Source organism: Cynocephalus volans, chromosome 6, assembly GCF_027409185.1.
Source record: "Cynocephalus volans isolate mCynVol1 chromosome 6, mCynVol1.pri, whole genome shotgun sequence".
NCBI lineage: Eukaryota > Metazoa > Chordata > Mammalia > Dermoptera > Cynocephalidae > Cynocephalus > Cynocephalus volans.
The window spans coordinates 34,292,244-34,314,922 of record NC_084465.1 but is presented as its reverse complement, the minus strand read 5'-3'; the positions used below and the strand labels follow the sequence as shown (position 1 = coordinate 34,314,922).

The window sequence follows — 22,679 nt, the reverse complement described above, 5'->3', positions numbered from 1 at the left end:
AAGAAATCATAATCAACTTTGGCAATTTCAACTGCCAATTGTGGGCAAAATTTGCATTCTTCCTTTCAAGAAACGTTTGTTTTATTTTTCTAAAACAATACTATATAATAAACCTGATTTATAGAAAATATCAAATTATTATACCAACAAGTTGAAAAAAATGGAATATTCACCACCAAAAGAACTGCAGTTAATCTTACAGGTGCCTAAAATACTGACATAGAAAACATCCTAATGCTGAGTTAAACTTGCTACTCTTTGGTGCATTCAGTTAGACGCTAAGCACATGGCAAAGACAACCATATATCCAACTTGCTAAAACAGTCTGAAATGAGAATTAAAATAAAACCCCACAAATTAAATGTTTACCAATTCAACAGATTGGAATTCAATAAGGTTTTATAGATACAATATACTATTTCAGTTATGACATCAAAATAAACCATCTACCCTACAAACGCCTAAATCAAACAGCTGAAATACACACAATAAAATCTGGCAGGTTCTTAACATTAGGAAAAATCAAAATAAAAATATTAGGGAGACAATGATCCTAGTTCAAGTAGCTCAGCATTTGTTCATAGCTGACTACCAGTGATTTTCCAACTAACACGGCTTTAAGTAAATCCACTTTAGAAATAGTCTTCCTTCCCATGTAAAAATCCTAATCCTCAATTACGTACATTTATTTTTATTCAGTCAGCATTTACCATCTGCAGGGCCCAACAGACAGTAAATGCTGGATGAAGCACCAAGATATTATTGCCCTCAAGATTAATTCTGTTGGGGAGTGCAGAAAGGGGGAGGGAGACACAGACACACGAAAAATTAAAAAGAAAGAAGAATTCTATAATGTAAGGCAGAATAAAATCAGTGCCAAAATGAAATATAAGTACTATGCAATTAGAACAAACAGTTCAGAAGAAGGAGCAACACATTCTAGTAGGGAAAGAGAAAGGTTCTTTCTCTTTCTCCAGAAAAGGGAATTTATGCAGAGTTTTGAAAAATAAGGATTAGCAGGTGACTGGGAGATAAGAAAGACATTCAAGGTGAGGAAGCAGCAGGAGCAAAGGCCGAGGGAGTACATGACAGGGTTTGTGTCCGCAGACTGTGTGCAGAACAGCACGGCCAGTCTGACCTGCAGGGTGGGGAGGGCTGCAGGTCATCTGAGAGGTGGTCTAGGGACTTTTGGTGCTATCCTAAGTAGGGAGTTTGGATTTTACCCTCCAGTAATAAGAAGTGCTAAAGGTTCATGAGTTTTAAGAGAATCACTCTGGCAGTAGTGAGACAAGGCAGATAGCAAAGAAGGGAAAGAGATGTAGGCATTTATGAAAACAGTCCAAACTACAGATGAAGACCCAAACTAGGGCAAAGATGAGGGACAAAGGATGGGGACAGACACAAGCAGTGCCACTGGGGGAATCATCAGCTCATGTGTGTAATGACTGTGCCATGTGTGGCTACATCCAGCCTCCTCTTCACTCTCCTCTAAAAACAGTGGGCCTTTCCCCAGAGAAACTCTTCTATTTGTACCAATGGTCTCATTGCCTCCCATCTCTCAAGGACCCTCCTTTTCTTGTGTGTTCAATGTCTTCTCATTGATTTGACATTCACCAAATTTTCACCGAAGGCCTACAGACAAGTGAAAGTCTCTCCATTACTTTAAAAAAAAAAAGTGCAACTTAACTTCTGCATCGAGCTACCATTCCATAACCTGCTTCCTTTCTATCAAACCTTTCTTAGAAGAATTAGTCCAGAGCGACACTGAACAAATCCTCAGTGTCTTTAATGTGTTTCTGCTCCATCATTCAATTGAAACCATCTGTGCTCTCAAAGGCCATGAGGCTGGCCATTAGGTAGATCAAAGCACACAAACCAGAACAAGTGAAGTCTCACTACAATTTGCAATAACCACTTTATGCTGGATCCTGGCTACTTCATTTTAAGATGGATGCTGGAAAACAGTCAAGTTCAGGAGAGAAATAACCTGCGTGTCAAGAGAAATGTCTGAAAAGGAGGCTTTCATTACCTGAAAAGATGAACATTTATAAAAAGAAGGGATGAAGGACTAGGACTACAGTTTAACCATCTGAGAGATCATTGATGCAGAAGAGAACTCCAACAGGCAGGAAGATCAATGGATTGAAATTACTTGGAAGTATAGTCTCTCAAGGGATTGGCTCCAGGACACCTGTGGATACCAAAATCTGCAGATTCTCAAGTCCTTTATATAAAATGGTGTAGTAGGAGGGTACTTCAAAAAGTTTGAGGAAAAATGGAATTAAAAGATAATACAAATCCTTCCATGAACTTCTTGAAGACCCCTCGTGTTTGCAGATAATCTACATACATCCTCCCGTATACTTTAAATCATCTCTCAATTACATATAATACCTAATGCTTGTAAATACTGTCAATGGTTGTTATACTGTAATTTTTTAATTGTACTATTTTTCATTGTTGTAGTAATTTTTATTGTTGTATTTTTTCCAAACATTTTCTGTGGATGCAGAACATGAAGATAAGAAGTACTGACTGTACAAAAGGCAGAATTCAGTACAATATAATGAAGTACTTTTAAGTAGTCACTGCAAGAAGAATCACCTGAAAATGTTTATACAAAAATTGAGAACTACACATCAGAATTGTTTAAAGCTTTGATACTCAGTATGTGGTCCACAGATAGGAATCTCAGCATCACCTGGGAACTTGTTAGAAATGCAGAATCTCAGGTCTCATCCCACACAATGAGTCAGAATCTGCATTCACCAACATTCTCTAAAGATTTTTTTGACATTAAAGTTTGATAAGCATTGGTAAAAAGGAGTCTTGCTATTAGATGTGAGAGGGAGTAAATGAGGTCTTGGAGATCCCCTCCAAACACTTATAGAAAGAAAAACTCACTATTCCAGAGGTCTCAAAGTTCATTCATTCATTTGACTTCTGCCTACTAGGACAAAATACTGTTTCCATGTTTCATAGTCTCACTTTTCATGCTTAAGTTTTTTAATGTTTTATACAACACTTCAGCCAAAGCTTACTCAATTTAAGTACAAGGACCTACGAAGAACATCAATAGCTTCTCTAACTTCAAAAAATTAAGACCTATAAAATGGTCTCCAGAAGAGATTCAGAATTTTATAAAGAGCCTTAGTTAAATACAAATAATTCTTTCCCACTTTAATAGGTAATCATTAAATTCTATTCTTTGCTCTTATAGTGAGATACATTACATATATATGAGAAATGCACACTTGGCACTTAATTATTTGGGATTCAATAAGATGTTAATATATAATTATCTAAAATAGCATTATATATAATTGGTTCCTATGAAAACATTTCAAATGTTAACTTATTTTATTAACTGAAAGATTTTGTTAAAAACTGAGTTAAAGCAGCTTATAATAATACATTTACAATATAGCAATGTTAAAAAAAAATGCCACAGACGGAAAATAAGGATAGGAGAGCAAGACGCATTTGTATAGCCGGTGTCTAAAATTCATTATCATCATTCCATAATCACTTGGTAACTGAGGGCTAGATCTGGCTCCAAGTTTTCCAGAAGCCAACTCAAATAGAGAAACAATTTAAGTTAGGGGGTTTATATCTTCTAGAATGTGCACTAAAATGCCGTGATTAATGCCCCTAAGTATGGATAAAATAGACTCATTAAATATGTTCAAAATGTTGAATACAGGATTCATGCTTTATACTGAATTAATTTTAATTTAATTTTATTAATTATAATTAATATTAATTAATATTTTAGAATATTCTAATGAATCACAATTACTGATATAACTATGTATCATTTTCTGGATAGACTAAACAGTAGAGTGACTCAATGTTGAGAACTGATAAAAATTTAGACAACCACATCAAAAATAAAGTTTATGGGGGAAAAAAAAAACTTACCAAATAGATTTCCTAAACTTGTATCCATTTTTATTTCAAATACTTGAGAAATAACATAAAATGTCAGTAAAAATACTGCCACAGCTACCACCAACTTTGCAGCACCTAGACAAAAGGCAGAAATAATTCAGCATGAGTTTATAAGAATGTGTTATACACTTCTATGAAGAATGTAAGTCTATAAAAAAATTAAGACTAATAAATTTCTACTTTTTATCTATTAAACCTTAATTTTACTTGAGTTACAACAACTACTTACCAATGATCCGTTAAGATAAGGAATTTCTCTTATCAAAAAATTCTCAGATTGGCTAGCGATCTAGACACAGGACTACTTGAGCCATATTCCTAGTTTTACGTGCAAAAAAATTCCCTGCCATCATCTGCTGGCAGACTACACAAAAGTGTCATGGTTAATGGAACACTACCACCAAATTGTTGGATGACGCATTCCTAATCTTTTTCAAACATAAAGGACAATACTATACAGAGATGTTAAAAAAACAGTGGTCCTTTTAGAGAGACGAAGGCCAGGATGTCCACTAAGCAAGGAGTTCTCAAATGAAACGTAACAGGTTTACTGACCTACAACCAACCAACACACCTTGTGGAGCTACATATGTCAGTCTTCCTCCTCCTACTTAATACCTAGTGTACAACAGGACTTCTCCACTCCTGGAGGACATAATTTGGCATCTATCACAGATGCTTCATAACACAGTTATATGGTAAGCTCCATGAGGGCAGACTCTTCATCTTTTATACCTTTATATCTTTAAACATGTCTGAATGCCTTACAAATAGTTACCACTGACATTACTGCTTAATGTGCATCACCTCTTGTCCTTTGTCTCCACAGCTAAACAAATCTAAGAAAGCAAAAGGAAAGTGCAAGATAGGAAAGGAAATAGAAAATGATGGGAAAAAAAATATCTTTCTCTTACCTTAGGATTTCAGAGATCTCATTAGCTTATTTGGGAACAATATTAATATTTGTCTGTACAATCTCCATTCCCCTCTTTTACCAATGGTTTAATTTGTAGTGAAATAAAAGAGGTAGACAGGATCAGCAGTCATCTCATTATCCTTAGGGAAAAAAAGGCCCAGGGCTGAGGTAACTGCCCAAGATTACAGATAAATCAGTGGCAACTCTAGGACCAAAATCCAGTAATCCTAACAAAGCCTAGAGGTTTGTACAGTGCTGCTTTCTAAAACCAAATCACCACAGTCTTCTAAAGCTCAACTTACTGGGTAAAGAAAAGTAAAAGCAAACACATTCATGCTAATTTCATAAACCTAAGGTGATTAGACTGCATCCTTAGAGGGGAGTGAAGGGAATGAACTAAGGAAGCTGAGAAGCAGCATCTTCTCAGAGCCTACTTACTTCTACTTAGAAACACTCTATTCATGGCTATGCAGAGCAGGCGGCGGGGAGGAGGTAATGGAAAATCCCTGCACCTTCCCTCTCAATTTTGCCATAAACCTAGAACTGGTCTGAAAAAATAAAGTCTTAAAAAGAAACACTCTATTACTATAGGCAATGAGGCTGTCTAACTACTCAACTCCTCTATTTCCCACCCTCTTCCCTCCAAAAACTGCTCCCTGTTTTCAAGAGCAACTATGGGTTGCCTACATTTTTATTGCATAAGACAGCAAAATTTCATCAGGGCTTAAACTCTTCCCCCAGAATCTAGCAGAGTACCCATGTACAGTTATATTCCCGACTGTTTGCTAAATAGACGAATGGGAACAGGTAGCATATTCCTTCTTGATCATTTAAGACTAAGACCAAGGACCTGAAGGTTACATATCACATGGAAGTCTACAATCTTATTTTCTAACAATCGTGGGCACATGCAACTGTAAATAACTTTTTTTCTTGTCCCATAAAGGAGATACGATGAAATCTTCATTGTTTAAATTAAAATATTAAAATGATTAAAATATCAAATTTACAAAATAAACATTCTAGACTAAATTCTAAACCAAGCTAAACCTGAGCCTATTCTAAAAAAAACTCTATACATACACATATACATTTTACATATATAATACACATATACCATTTACTGAGTGCTACTATAGATCTAAATGCTTTCTTTATAAGCATAATATTATTTGCACAGCTTTTAAAGATATTATTTTCATTTTACAAATAAGAAAAACGAGGCTAAAATTTTAGATCACTTGCCTAAGGTCACATAACTAGTCAGTGGCAGCATCGAATCTTAAACCAAGACCTACTCACTTATACCAGACCATCAGAGGAACTAGAAGGAAACAGAAGTTCTAAGAGAGAGAAAAGTTAAAGGTAAAGAAACTAGCAGAGCCTACATAATGGCAGAGTTCTGGAACTTCTATTACAGACGGTCTCCTGCAGAGCTGGCCTGCGTGCAGAACAAGCATCCAATTCTGAACACGAAGGAGCCTAATTAACCATACCACACCAAAAATCCCATTCCTAACTTTCCATAAGATTCCCTCTTCCTCTGAGCTATGAACTGCACCAATCTGAGTATGTACACATTTTTCACAAACCAAAAACATAAACTTCAGATGCTGAGGCCTCACTGTGAGAATAATGGCTGTTAAGAATATTTCAAAACCAGGTATTTTTTAAAATTAGAAAAGATTAGTTAAAAGCAATAAGCTAATAGCTAATCTTCCTTATTCATTCATTAAAGGAGTTCCCTCAAGACCTATATTAGGAATAGTGCCAAACATAAAATAAGCACTCAATGAATAATTACTTATCAATTAACCTGGGCATTGTCAGAATCAGAGAAATGGACTAGATGACAAAGTTAATTTCAACTAGAATGAATTTAGATTTATGTGAGAAAAAAAAATGCTGTATTTCAAATCACCATGCTTAATAATGTGCTTTTAAAATCATCTGGAGACATGTAATCATAAATAGTCCTTCTGTACTCAAAGATCAATAAAGGAAAAAAAAAAAACATCACAACGTGTTTCAACATGTTTTTTAAAACCACAAACAAGCTCTTGGTTTCTGGAAATATTTTTCTTCAACAATTGTACAGCTACTGAAAAAAAGATGCTTTGTAATTACACAACAAAGAGATCCAGTTTTTCAAATTTCTGCAAAGGCATTTGTGACAGCCCTCAGTTATCTTTGTTTAATAATCACGTTTAATCAACTGCATCTGATTGTATATAATTATGACCAAAAATACAAAGACTTATTTATGTGCCTTGACTTTAGGCATTTCTAAGAGATGCTTCCATAGGAAAATATCTGGTTTGCTGGTGAGAAGATAATAATTAAGAGAAAGGCTAATTATCTTGATTTTGAGAAATTACAAGTTATCTCCTATGTTGGGCACACACTTTAATAGAAATTTCTATGTAAAGTGTGCATTTCCTCTAGAACTTCGAGTGGAGGAGGGAGGAGGAAACATACTCATTTCACTGTACAGGTAGGAAGAGGTCATCACCTCACCACCCCCCAGCTATGTATGGATCTGTCTTTTTATAATGTTTAAAGATAACTACCTTAATACTATGAACATCCAGTGGTGTTCTTCAATTTCCTCAATATGGTGCTTACACAGACTGAACTTGAACAAATACTGAGCAAAACATGTATTATATTTACTCCACATACACTAGTTTTAATTTAAGTACATACACAGTAGAGATTTGAACTTTCAAACATTACAACTCATTTGTCTCAATAAGCTAGAAGTTAGCAAAACCAAACATCAGCCACCCTTAAGTTTTCAAAATCATTCTTTATATGGATACTTTAATATATATTATTAGGCATAAGAACATAAACATTAAAACCATAACTTAAAATGTTTAGTATAAATAATTTCAACAAAACATTTGTCCCCAAAAAACTTATGTAATACTGACTAAATGTCCAATTTGTGATTTGCCAACTACTTAAAAAATTAAAAGGCTAAATAATGATTTAGTTTGTTATAGTTCAGCTTTGCACTAAGTACAGAGAGATTATTTGCCCTCACCTTTAGTTATTACTAAACAGGTTACACAAAAGCAAATTATTTCTACTGAATGAAATATCTTACCTGCTACCCTCATGTTTGGTTCTTCAATCTATAGCACTTTTCATTAAATGAGCTCCTAAAATCAAAAGAAAAGGAAACAACATTAGTTCTAGAATGAAAACTCCACCTTAGACTGAGTTTGATTTGGAGTGTATATATTAAAATAATTAAATAAATGTCATGACATTTCTAGGTTTTCTACCAATATTGACATTTAATGAAAAAACTCTTATCACTGGGCCTGTCTCCTTCCACTGGACCATAAAACCTCAAGAGGAAGGTCTGTGCTGCGGTGTTCTAAGCTCAACCTAATGAACATGAGAGTAAAAACCTGCCATCAAGCTGGTGAAGAGTAAATAATGCCTTATTATTCTCAGTGATTATGCACTTATAAGGAACTTTTGATAATTTGTTCCAAACCTTCAGTATGCAGATGAGGTCCCAAGAGGTTAAGCTGTTTATCTAGTCATGGAACAAATTATTTGTAGAAACGGGGCTAGAATGCAGGTCAGCTTGCTAATTCCAGTAACATGATGTCGCTTCATTTTTGATATAATTCAGGTGTCACTACAATAAGCATTTATAGCAAAGCCTTCTTATTTTATGCCAGGGTCTTCTTCCTCTGCATGTTTGTCAATTATAGTTTGTAAAATAGTAAATTCAGAAGAATAGAACTGCAATTTTAAATATTCTAGCAGTTATCATTATTGACAGAGCAATGTTATACATCAAATAAAGAAACTGTTCTTTGATATTATTTTAATATCAACAAGAAACAGATGCTGGGAAAATCTGTATGTGTATGTGTTTCCTTCTAAGAAATAACTCAAGGGAAATTTTTAAAAACATGAAAAATAAATGCATTTCACAGGAAAGCTACACCCAAGCTTTGCTCGATAGCTTCCACAGTCAACTCAATCTATTGTAAAGGAACAAAATTCAAAAGAAAATTTTGATTAGCGAATTACATTAATCAGAAATACATATTTTTCTAGTTTAGATTCTATTTTGATACTTATGTTTCAATGACGATGTCTGGTCTAGAATTCATAGAATGCTTCAAATAAAAATAAAGGCATACACCTGACGGACACAGTAAAGAAGTGAGACATCCAGTTTTCTTATCCACTGGAATAAGCAGAGGGGCTGGGGAGGTGGGGGGAGTGGAGCAGTACCCACAGGTCCAATGCCCTTAGACTATTTCCCGTTCTTCTTCACAGTCTACCCTGAAGAAAATATCAACACATAACTTAAACTGAGTTGTGCCTTATTGATTTCTTTTCCTTTGTTAGTTATCTGAACACCTTCCATATAACAGGAAAAGTCAATGTTATATATCTGTTTAAACTAACTACATAGCCACAGGCTAGGAAAATACTAAAAGGAAACAAGAGACACTGAAGTATCCACAAACCATCACAAACAAGCAGAAAAAAATTCTCAGCTTTTCAAATGAAAATCCCAACTGGTTATAAATCCTGTTTTGGCTTCCAGCAAAATTCAGCTCTGCTTTCACAACACACACATGCCTTTCCTCCCAGCTAATGTTCAAAATAACTTCAGTCTTATCTCAGTGTGGCCTAGGAAAATGTCTTTGAAAGTGTGATATGCACTTGGGCACCAGACACGTGCTATTCTATCACCTGCTGAGGCCACACCTGTATAATTACATCTCTGCCTCATACACCTGCCCACCTGTTTGTACCTCCCCACAGGCCTGTTTCTAAACTCATCACTACTAAGACCAGAATATAAGCAACTACAATTGTCTAACTGAATAAAATTGTTCTCCATTAAAATTTCTCAGATAATTAACATTTAGTAATATCTCTAAATTAAAATCTCATAAAATTAAATCTTGGCCATAACACATCTTGCAAAAGTGTAAATGAGTACAAAGAAGGAACTATTGAATATATTTGAGAGAAAATCAAGAGACATCTGTTTATGATCTGCTAATTCCAAATCATTCCTGACTTGTCTTCTTAGGAGGCCGTCTAAAGACAAACACAATCTTTACATATAATAACACTGGGGTGGGGGGGAAGAAAGCAAAAACTGAATGGAAACCTCAGGCTGAACCACCAACAATCACATGGTGTTAGAACAGGCCCAGAGAAAATGAACATACTAATAAAGGGACAAAAAGGTCTTTTCTAGAAATTTGGAACATTTTAATCTAAAAACAGCAGGTAAAAAGGTTTATAATTTTTCTTATATATTCATTAAAAGGTAGAAATACAGAAATTAGAGTCATTTTCCAAAACCAGAATATTACTGGTAGGAGGATAGTTTTAGGACAGATTAAAAAACCAAAACATTCAGACAGTACATTTATGAAATACATTTGTTCCAAAAAGCATAATACAGGCCAAAACAACAAACTTCAATGTCTTAGATAAATACATAAATGACTGAACCAATTCAGGTTGCTAATATGTAAGGTGCATAATTATCTGGTGCCTCTGGGCAATGAAACACCAAACTGGATAAACACTAAGTGTGTGATGGAGACTGAAGAAGAGCCTAACCTGGGAGCTCAGACTGACATATCAGATTTTGGAATGTTTTATAATTTAAATATTTCCTTTAGCACAACTATCTACTTCAGTCTAATTCAGCTCAGTTTTGTTACTCAAGTAGAAGTCAGTCTACCATGTGAATAAGAAGACAATGACCTAGAATCAATTACCTTCAGAAACAACAGAGACAAAAACACAGGTCAAGTGATATTTCCACTCTTTCCTTGAGAAGTGGACTTAATTCGGTTGAATTACAAGAATGATACTATATATCAACAAAATAAGCCATGAAAACCACTGCTTACTAGGAGGTGGGTATCTTGCCAGCTAACATACACTAGGTAATAATGCATATGTCTAGCAGAGCAATTCAAACACATTCTTGTTTTATATAATCTTCCCACCAGTCCTCTAGTTGCAGAGGATATTAGAATGTCATTACAGATGAGGTCAAGGAGATTTGTTTCAGGTCGTATGAAAGGTAAGTAAGAAGCTCACACTACAAACAAATCCACTTTTTTTCACCCCAGCTGTTCCTGACATACTCTTAAGATAAGAGGCTTGTTGACCAAATGCCACCACGTCAATCAATTTGGCTTCTGCACATTGCTCTGGGAATTGCTAATCTCTGCAGCAAACTAGCCACTGCAGAGATTTGATAGTTGGTCAAAATGTGTTAGAACCCCTGAAATGATACAAGAAAAAGAAGCATACAAATAGATATATTTAATATTAACAAACAACAATCAATTAATTAAACTAGAAGAAAATACTGCAAGTTATATTCCACAAATACAGAAAAACTATCACTCGGTTTAATCCAACTTTAATTCAGTGCTGGCCAAATGACCATTTTTAACTGAACCAACTGGGTGAGTTCAGATGATTCTAATGTTCATGGAAACTGGGGCTTTTCAAGAGGACTAAGAAAAAATGTCAAAGTGCAAACAGATAGATGTACATTTAGGTCCTGCAATAGTTACTTTTATGTGTCAACTTGACTGGGCCACAGGATGTCCATAGGGTGTTTCTGGATGAGATAAACATTTGAGTAAAGCAGTCTGCCCTCCCCAATTTGGTGGGTATCATCCAATCTATTGGAGACCTGAATAGAACAAGAAAGGGTGAGTAAGGCAGAATTAGAATTAATGCCTTCAGACACACTGGAACTATACCATCGGCTCTCCTGGGTGGCATACTGGACTTTTTTGAACACTTTATAATTTAAACATTTAACATTTAAACTTGCCAAATGCAGATCTTGGACTTAGCCTCCATAACCGAGTGGGCCAATTCCTTATAATAAATTACACACACACACACACACACACACAATATATATTATATAATACATATAACTATATATAAATATCTTCCATTGTCTGTTTCTCTAGAGAAGCCAGACTAATAAAGACCCCCTCAAGATCAGAATGTAAAAAATTAAAATTAAAGCAAAAGAGGAAAAATTAGATAATACTGAAATCAAAAGAATGCTACAACTACAAGAATAACTAGGGTGTTACTCTGATGTTACATTAATAAAAAAGTATAATTAAAGAAAAAACTATTTGCAATAAATAACTGCATTAATGTGAATAAAAATAGAACAAGTGTTAGCAAACTTTTCCTGTATTTTTTCTGCAATATGGTCAGATGGTAAATATTTTTAGGCTTCACAGATGACAGTCTTTTCTGCAACTACTCCACTGTGCAGTTATAGCTAGAAAGCAACCATAGACAGTATGTAAACAAATGGGTATAGCTGTGCTCTAATAAAGGTTTTATGAGCACAAATTCGGTTTTATAAAATTTTCATGTGTCACAATTATTCTTTTGATTTTTGTTCAACTCACTTAAAAATGTGAAAACGAATCTTGGCTGTGGGCTATATAAGCTAACGGGTCATAATTTCCCAACCCCTGAGAGAGAGAAACAAAAACTAATAATATAAAAAGTTTTAAAATGGAGAAATAAAAAACTTTCCTGACTATGCTGTAATAGTCCAACATTTTTTTGCTGTATTATTTGCAGGATATACAATTCCCCCATGGCTTCTATTGGTCCTCTTAGAAGTACTACTACAGAAGTAGGACAGATCAAACAATCCTAAATTCTGCACTCTATACATGTTCATCATACATTTTCACGATCAACTGCTCTCCATGGAAAGAAGCATATACTCCATGAGAAACAACAGAATGAATCCTCTTCAGAAGGAAGAAAAAAATTCTTCCCTTCCTATAAATAAAGCTGCCCATTTATAGCAAAGACAGGAATAAATCTAGACTCTGTTATGTTTCCAAACAAATCCCAGGAGATACAAAGAAACAGATAAAAATTAATCTTACTATATTCCATTTCATTAACTACAAAACTGTATTGGTGGGAAAAAACTTGATACCACTGTTTCTTTACGTAGGTGTTTATGTGCAATTATTTTTGTGATGGGCTTAAAAAGATTGGGGTAACTGTGCACTTGATGTTTGATCAATTTTTAAAATTTCAAACATTTAAGTTTTAAAAGTTTTTTTAAATAACTTGTTCCTTATTACAAATTATTACTAGAGTAGATACAAATTATCAAGTACCCTGTCTCACCAAAATGCCACTATACCCACATCTTTGCCATGCTAAATAAATTTTTGAAATAACAAAATGGAGAGGGGTGAGCAGATTCCATTCATTTGAAAGAATATTAACATGTAAAAACTCGGTATGATATCTGAGCCACTATCATAGTGTTATAAATATGAATTTAATAGAATTTGATGTACTCAGTGCTTGAAAGAAAAATCCAATTACTAACTTAAAAAGTATTCAATACTAGTAGGACACTGATACTGAATCCAAGAAGATGCATCCTTTTAAATGAATCTATCATTTTAACCTCCCTCCCTCACCCCAGTGATCCAGTTATGTGGCTTTTTAAAATGTGGTATGACCTAATATTGTTTACAGTAAAAATTTTAAAATGATTACCTAACAACTAGAAAAATACCCCAGGTTTTTAAAGGACCAAACTTACATTTTGACTAGGAGGAAAAAAGGAACAAAAGCCAAAAAAAATTCTTTGGGGTGGAGAGGTGTCCCATATAAATTCCAAAAGGCTAATAATAACTAATTTTTCAAAACATCACTGAAAAAAATGATATAAATGTATCCACTCCTGCAAAGTGGCCCCCAAAAAGATGAGACTGACCAAAACAGACCAAAAACTTTTAAAATGGGTCAATAGAACCAATAAGTAAGTCTTTTAGAATAAATTTTTAATGTTCTGTTGAAAACCTTGGAAAGAAAGTGATATGGATGATCTATGCCTGGATTTTTAATAGCTACCTGAGTCAATGTCATATGGCTTTTCTTAAGTAGCACCAAATTGAAATTACACTTAAAAGAGGACTAATATATAAATGTGGATTAGAAACAGAAACAGAATTAAAAATATGCTATGGGAAAGCAAAAAATGAACCACAAAGTGTTTTTAACTTCTGCCTACAATTTTAATCAATGTTAGACATGAAGCAAACTGGGATTATGCTGGGCAGATTTAGGTTTCCTGCACAATTGACCATAAACTGCTGTGCCTTGAAATCTCCTAAAAGTTAAGGGAGAAGTATCACTTTGGAAAACTTCTGTCTGATCTACAGCAGCTTAAACAAAATGCCATCCTTCTAAGAATGAAAATTGACAAAATATAACTATAATACCCACTTGTCCTTCCAGTTAACAACTAGTTAACAAAGGTGCCCAGCTAACTCATGCAAGTGCCCCACCTAGACCAACTCTGCCCCAAAGTCTTAGTGGAGAGAGAAGTAGCCAAGCCTGAGAAAGCATACACACATTCTGAGAGCATGAGTACTTCAACATGATTCATCTCAGTGTTAAGAATTTCACAGTACAACTACTTGAATCAGTGTGATTTAGCTAAAGAGACCCAGAGTTATTCTTTCCTCTTCAGAAATTTGAGATATCAGTACTCTGAAATATTTCAGGTGATCACAAGCATTTAACCATACTTTCCAAAAACACTTTAAAGATTAAAAACTAAAAAGACCTGTGCTCTGCTCCCTCCTCCCCAAATCTAACATAGCTCTAAGGAACTTTTTATTAACAAAGGTATCATTTTCCAAGATAACACCACTGATGGAAGAGCCTCAGGAGATGGGGTTGCTCTCCACTGAATTTTCACTACTGGGGAAAGATCTGTTCTAATTTGCAGATACTCTCTCACTCAGTACTCAATCTACCACCACAGCATTTCTTTTTGGGTTGGCAGCCCAAGGTTAGATTTACTCTGTCACAGATCTGGTGTTTAACCTGAATATCACCACTACATCCTAAAACTACTTGGTACAGATGGTATGTGGCTGATGTGAATGTGGTTAATAAGCTAGCTGGCCTTAATGAGAGGTATGCACACTCTCTAACAGAACAAGAGTGATAAGATAGAAATCAAATAATTATGCCACACCTGATGTCATTGTGACATTAAGCAAATATTTCAGTGGACTGTAACTACAAAACATAAATCACTAAAGTACAAGGACTAGAAATAAGACTTCTGAACTAAGCCACCAAAGCATAAATGACTGGAAATGAGTAGCATGGAAATAATATGGGGCCAAACTGAGTGCACTGTACCCTAAGATACACCTAAGTTGCACTTTAAAGCAGTCATTAGTATCATGTTTACTACAAATAGATGTCAAGTAAGCATACCTTGTATAAGCTCTTTTTTACTAACAAATATCTTAAAAGATATGAAAAAATGTTGCATTACAATTCTTTATTTTATATCCCCTATGACTCAAAATAACCCTTGATCATATAAGAGGAGTCTCTGGTTCCTCAGGCATCTCACATCTTATTATATTGATTTTAAGGTACACTCTGCTTTCCTCATTTTAACACGGCTAAACTCAGGATGAAGTTTACAAACACATTTTTGTTTCTCAGTAATGTATAAAATAATGGTATATCTTACAAACTATGGCATCACAGATTCAATAAAACATCATATCAAGTTCTATGAAGCCATAACTATGGCATTACCCAGTCACCAGAATTGCTAACGTGCTTTTTAAAATACAAATTCCTGAGCCAAACCCAGATCTTGAGAATCAAAATCTCTTTCATGTTTAACAAGCTCTGCAGGTGAGTCTCACTCATTTTCAGATCTGTATCATTTCAATCCAAACACACAGGGAGGGGAAGTAAAGCAGATCTAGGCCAAAAAAACCCAAATGTAAAATTCCTAAAACAAGAATTTTCACTCTTTCCTGAACAATGAATGGAAATCAGCCTGCCTTAGGCCAGGTCTCCAGTAGGGATGAAGAGAAAGAGGCAGGCAGGGAGGAAATATGGAGGGGAAAAAATGTGGTGAGGAACAGGAAAGTTCCTGTTTGCAATGGCCAAAACAGAGTACTAGATTTAAAATTACCCAAATGTTTTCTCACAGTTTTTCTCATCTACCAAGGCAGAAATTTGCTTAAAAAGTTATAATCCAGTTGAAGAAATGAAGTGGTAATTAGATTTCTATAACCTAGAGCACAAACGTAACAAAAACAGAAAAGACAGAGCCCTACAAAATGACATTGTTTTGTCTGCTGCTTCAGAGTACTAAAATTGTTTAAAAAGTTGTAATCTAAATTACCTTAATCCTACAGTATACCATCCAAGGAGAGAGAGATGGTGGGTGGATGGACAGACAGAAAGAAAGAAATAGACATTATCGGGAACAACAAAAATAAACCTAATTACATTTTAACTACAAGAAGTTAAACATAAATAAGGTAATAAAATGTCCAGCTCATAAATTGCTAAAAAAGAAAGAAAGAAAGATTAGAGAAAGGCACAAATTTACATACAGTATAACTGCTACCTTTATCTCACATAACTATTTCACATTATACCAGATGAGAAGTTACACGTTCCTATTCTTAAGAATTTCCCTACATAACCACTACATAAAGACTTACACTTTAGTCTTTAAATAGTCTGTAGAATTTAAGTGCACCAGAGTAGACATAATTCTGTCAGTCAAACCTTCAACATGAAGAAATGCAGGAAGAGAGTAGTTCCAGCTCTGCCTAAGGGCCCTAGATGAAAAGCAATATTAGCACACCATTTCTGCCACAAACACTGAATCCAAGGTAAGCAGTGTTAAAGTAAAGTGGAGACCAGGCCTGAGGAATCCCTGAGCAGAGAAAACCAGGTAGCCTTATAAGAAAGTGACATCCACATTGCTTGATTTGCAAATATAAGTGAAGCTTAACTGGAGCTATTTCTTATAAATGCCTATATTAAGAAAAAAAAAAAAAAAAAAAAAAACCCAGAAAAGAAATTAAGCTGAACCAATCAGAAACAGCCAAAAAGCTTATAATTAAGTAACTAGGGATTTCCAAGTGGATAGACCAAATAAGGCAACTACATAACTATGACCAATTAGACATTTTCTTTTCTTTACTTCTGTGTCCATTCTATAAAAAGCTCCCTCTTGTGTTCCTCAGTACAGCTCTGGACAACTTCTGGTTGGGAGCTGCCCAACTCGTAAAGAGTTGTTTGCTCAAATAAACTCTAAAATTTTATTGGGCCTCATTTAACAGAGGTCATTTGCAAAAATCAGACAGTAGGAAGTGTCTAGTGTAAAATTTTCTGAAAATGTATGAACTGAACCAACTAGAAAATTTATCTTTGTCAACCACAAAACACATAAAACATATATAAAACACACTCTTCAAAACTCATTTAATGATCACTTAACTGCAGGTGATGAACAGTATCACTTGGGAAGCACATCTGATACAATGTTACTACCTCAACAAGCCTTATAGAGATTATGATGAAAATCAATTTAGGAACTGACTCACTGCTAGAGATGTTCATATAACTTTTTCACTAGCACGCAAAAACTCACCAGGGTCCATAAAGGAATGGAAGAATGAACAAAATGTGGCATGTATCAATAGAATGATATATATGAAATGGTATATCTCAATGGAATATATGATGGACTACTATTCAGCCATAAAAAGTGATGAAGTACTGATACACGCTACAACACAGATGAATCTCTAAAACATCATGGTAAGTAAAAGAAGCCAGACAGAAAAAAAAAAAAACTTAGTTTATAACTTCATTTTTATGAAATATCAAGAATAGGTAATTCTATATGGACAGAAAGCAAATCAGCAGTTGCCAAAGGCTGGGAGGAGGAGAGAATGGGAAGTAACTGCTTAACGCATATGGTGTTTCCTTTTGGGGTTATGAAAATGTTTTAGAACTAAACAAAGGTGATGGTTGCACCACACTGTGAATGTGCTAAATGCCACTGAACTGTACACTTTAAAATGGCAAATGCTATGTTTTATAAATTATATTTCATGGGAATGGGAAAAACTCACCAAAGTGATGCTAGAAAAATCATGACGAGCATATTAAAAATTAGATTAGAAATAAGGAAAATGTAACCAATAGAATAGCTTCAATCAAATGGAATAGGCCAATGAATAAGACTATGAAAGAATATTAATAGGGTACACTGTGAAGACTCAGAGGTATTGAAACAATTTCCTCAGCTGAAAGAAAGTCAACTGATTGTATTTCAGTGGCTGTTTAAAATAAATAAATAAATAGATAGATAGATAGATAGATAAACAAACACAAAACCTTTGAAGCCTAAAGATCTTGGGAAATCACCTTGTTCAGTCTCCCCAGTCAGATTAAGAAAATAAAGCATCGTGTGATAGTAAGTAATTTAGTCAATGCCATTCATGAAGTAACTAAATGCAGACTCTTCCTTAAAATCCAGATTATCTGATTACAAGGACAGGAACCCTTCTGGACTAAATCTGAAACAAATTTATGCTATTCTAATAAGCTCTAAGCTAGATGGATTTTTTGTTGAGACCTATGACCAAATTTTTTTGCTTCTTGGGTCTTGGACCTTTCTGCTTTAAGAAATGGGTATAAAAATAAAAATACTCGCTTTTTAAATATATCTTCATAAATTCTATAAGATTAGCTAGCAATGCTTAAGGTAGCAATCCATATTAAAACTTTGTAATTGTAATAAAACACCCATAGAGTTTATTTTGAAAGTCACTTTAACCCAATGGTGTTCAGTCTTATTTTGACTCCCTTTTGAAACAGAAGACCCCTACAATGGGGATTTTGGGGAACCTGGCCTGCGTCCTTTTTTAAAAGTCCCACTAGTGATTCAAAGAGGTCCCCAGGTAGAGAATCACTGGATTGAACATTTTTCACTGGTTCAAACTCTTCCTATCAAGAAATGAGAGTCTTTAATGAGCTGAGAAAAACATTACAAGAATCCACAAAACCTTTTAACACCTGTATAAAATTGGAAAAAAAAGTGACTTAATTAGTAAACAGCCAAAGAATTCAAGAGATTGGTAGCCTCTAGAAACAGGTACAGGTCAGTGACATGACCAAAATCGAATGTTGATTTGCTGAATTTTGCCAATTTTTTGTTGAATGGCATTCAGTAAGTTATTAAGTTAAATGGAGGTCTCTTTGTATTCGGTCAGGCACTGTATGAGTAACAGTAATGTTTCCAAAAATTTGGAAAACATGACAATATGCCACTAGTCCTGCAAGATGGTCACAAGTCCAAAGGGGATGGGGATTTGTTTTCAGCATCAATCTTAATTAACCTCTCTGGGAGTTCATATTTTCATCTATAAAATTGGGAAAGATAGATAAAAGGACCTATTCACTGTGTTATTGTGAGAATTAAATAAACGTGCCTATGAAAGCACTTGGCACAGTGCCTAAAACATAGCAAGCAATTTATTATTAGTGTGACTGTATCCATATTAATTTTGACTAAATAAGAGGAAACCAAGAAGAGGTTCTATCAATTAGATTGCAGTTCTGTATTATAGGAAATCACATATTTTTTAGAAAAGGTAGAGGACGATGAGACCAACCAAATAAAACTGTAACTGGAAAGCTCAATCCCACATCGTCAATCCATTATTCATATTATTTAGATCTAGGGGCACTAATCATCATACGTGCTACAGAACTGTGAAGACAGTAGCGAACATAGGCAAAGAAAAAGAAACCACACCGCATACCAATGGGCTGGACGGGCTGTAAAAATAAAAAGTAGCTCCAGTTGAGGAGCCACTAGAACTTTAGAAACAGTCGTGAGGGCCGTACATGGAGTTCAAACGCAACACCCAACTCCATCCCCGCCCATCGTGGCAGGCAGCAGCCACCACGGCGTGGACGACGCGCCCCAGGTGCCAGCCCAGGCCTGGCCCCAGCGCCAGGTGCAGGCGCCGCCCCGCCCTCCGCGGAGCCGTGGCGCCGGCCACGGGGTGTCCGCGCCGGGACGCGCCACGGCGACGCGGGCGACAGTGGGGCCCGCCCCCGGCCAGCGGCGGAAGGGTGTGCGGAGAACGAGGGGGAAGGCGGGTGTCCGGCTCCCCCAGCGTCCCTCCATCCCTGCCCGAACCTCGGCCGCCCGCCGGGCCGTCTCACCGGCCTCCCGCCCGCCTTCCGGCCTCTCGGCGCTCAGTCCTGCCGGAGGCCGACGGGAACCGCCGCCGCCGCCGCCTCCAGCTCGCGGCTCCGCTTCCTCCCGGGCTCCTCCGGCTGCCCCTCAACCCCGCGAGTGGCCGGGAGAAAGCCAGCAGGCTCCTCGGCCTCCTCCCACGCTTCCCCGCCGCGACCAATGGGCCCCCGCCGCCGGGAAGCCGCTCCCGCCCCCTGGCGGTGGAGGACCGAGCGGGCGCCCGGGCCGGCCGGAGGGAAGGGCCGGAGAGCAGAGGGAGGGGTCTGCGGTCCCGCCCGCCGCTCCCGCCCCGCGCTGCACAATCTCAACTTGCCACGTGGGACCTGCAACGGTGGCGGTCAGATGCTAAAGCCCACGCCCGGGGGCGGGGAGGAGGATGTGTCACGCCCCTCACCCCACCCCACCCCCATCCCAACCTTAAAGGCAAAAATGTTTAAATAACCAGCCCACCTAGAGATCCACCAGCTAGATTACATGACATGATCATGTCAGCCCAGGACCTTAGGTAATCGCCTTTTGACTTCGGGAAAGCTAGGTAACCAATCACGAAAATGCTACCTATCCGGGTATTAGAACTCTGTTAACGTTAAATGCACGACCCAAGGTGAAAAGTAGTGTTTGTAGTTTGCACGCTATTTTTGTTTCCTTGTTTAAGTTTAGCAACACAACAGAAATGTTTTTCTCCTCTGTTAGAACATTTTTCCACGATTGTGTTGATAACTGGGAAATTAATCCAAATCTCACTGTTAAAGACATGAGAACACCAAATCATTTCATAATTCAGATCCATATTCCAGAATAATTAATAATTATTAACTATTATTAGCTATTATTAAGTAGAATATTGGGAAAATTCATAAATTATAGAAATCTACAGAAATTAAATTATATTAAAGAATAATACGGTTTGACTATCATAGATATGTATTGCTTCAAGTTGCTGAGAATCATAGTAGTTTGTTACATAACAATAAATAACTGAATCGTGGAGGAAAATATTTGTGGAGAGGAAAAAGCCGACCAGCTGTGGGAGTAGGATTACTTTAAAATATGAAAGCATGTTTGTATTGGGTTATAAGCTTAAACCTATGGGAAGATGGCCAGAATCTTACCTAGCTTTTAAAGAATAGAAGGGGGGGGGGGAAGGATGGAGGGAAGGAAAGAGAGCGAGGTGGGATAATAAAAACAAGAGTAAAACTGTCAAATGTTATATCTATACTGAGTGAAATACCACACCAGGTGTGGTTGAAAAACTGTTATCTGGATTTTTTATGATAGTGTGTGTTCAGAACTCTCAACTTCATCCTTGCCTGTAAGGTTGCAAAATAGTATAGTTAGAGAAGCTGGCACTCTCATAGATTTCATGGCACCATATTTGATACATTCGCAACACAGTCTACAAAATAAGTGGTTTAATTTACTATAAAACACATATAAGATACAATGCAATCATATTGTAATAAATGTATCTTTGCGTGAAAGGAGACTCTAAGTTTTCAATCTGTTAGTTACCACTGTTTTAGTAACATGCAAGAAAATTCTAAATACCATAAAAATGTGGATTTTTAAATGATACTGTTTTGATTCTACTCCCTAGAGGACTCTGGTTTGGATTAGATGTTTTAATAGGTCTTTCAGTGTTGGAAAATTTGGCATTTTTGTCTTGGTTATAAGTCATATTAAATGATATACTGCATACAAGTAACCCACAACCGAGAAACATACTGGAATCATGACTACAAAGTTACTTTCCTTTCCTTGAAATTATGTTCAAATGTGTATTATAAACAATTATTAAGGTTACCAGTGGTTTCCTCAAAAGAATAATTTATAATTCTTACAAAATATTACCTTCTAGAAAATTTTCTGACTCAGCATCATAATCTAAAAAAATATCTTTTTTGGAGCGGGTGTTAATCTTATATGGCAGTGTCAACTGTCTGTAATGATAAGCAAAGATACAGAAACCATGGATCAGTCTACACACACACACACGCATGCACACACACACACACCCCTTGCATATGCATAGTATACACATAATCTGTAAGGTGTTTTAAAATTTATATTTAGCAGACCTTGGGAGAAAATGCTTTAAGTTTTTCACTGCCACAGAATGAATGGTAAAATGTGACTACACCTCTGACATTCATATAATCTCAGTAAATACAATAAATAAGCCTCACATTAAGTGTTCTAAAAACACTTCTGTCCACATTTCATTAAAAAAAAAAAAAAAAAAAGTCTACCAGACAACCCTCAAAGAAGCAGCAACTGAACAAATACTGAACAAAGTTCGTGTTTTCCTACAACATAATTGCTTAGGTCTGTAACTTCAGTTCTTTATTAAGAACTTAGTATGAGAACCCGTTAGTCTGAACTCACTGTGACTGTGGTTTTTTACTGAACATTAAGATCTCTAGTTACATTAAACTAAAATGTATTGTTTGCTTTGAAAGGCAAAATAGTAGGACTGTGGGTAACAGAATATCATCCGATTGTCAGTATTGCCTTAAGATCTGTTCTGTAGTGAATTTCATGGTCACTACAGCTAGTTCAGCAACAGTCCAAGAGTCCAAAATCCCATGTGGTGTAAGAAATAAACAAGAATCAAAACAAATAAAACAAAACCAACTGCATGCGCATGCATTGTTGCAA

General features: G+C 36.1%; 1 protein-coding gene across 2 annotated transcripts in view; it reads right to left on the bottom strand.

Moving 5' to 3' along the window:
• The window catches only part of FAM3C (FAM3 metabolism regulating signaling molecule C), a 44,778-nt gene extending 24,596 nt beyond the window's left edge, over window positions 1-20,182 (bottom strand). The window contains exons 1-3 of one of the 2 annotated variants that reach the window (XM_063099273.1): window positions 19,962-20,182; window positions 7,980-8,034; window positions 3,922-4,026 (exon numbers count right to left, since the gene is read on the bottom strand). In XM_063099273.1, the coding sequence (XP_062955343.1) occupies window positions 3,922-4,026; window positions 7,980-7,992 (118 nt within the window). In that variant the 5' untranslated portion in view covers window positions 7,993-8,034; window positions 19,962-20,182. The remainder of the gene's footprint in view (window positions 1-3,921; window positions 4,027-7,979; window positions 8,035-19,961) is intronic. The other variant, XM_063099272.1, reaches the window with a different exon arrangement.
• Window positions 20,183-22,679: the final 2,497 nt, after the last annotated feature.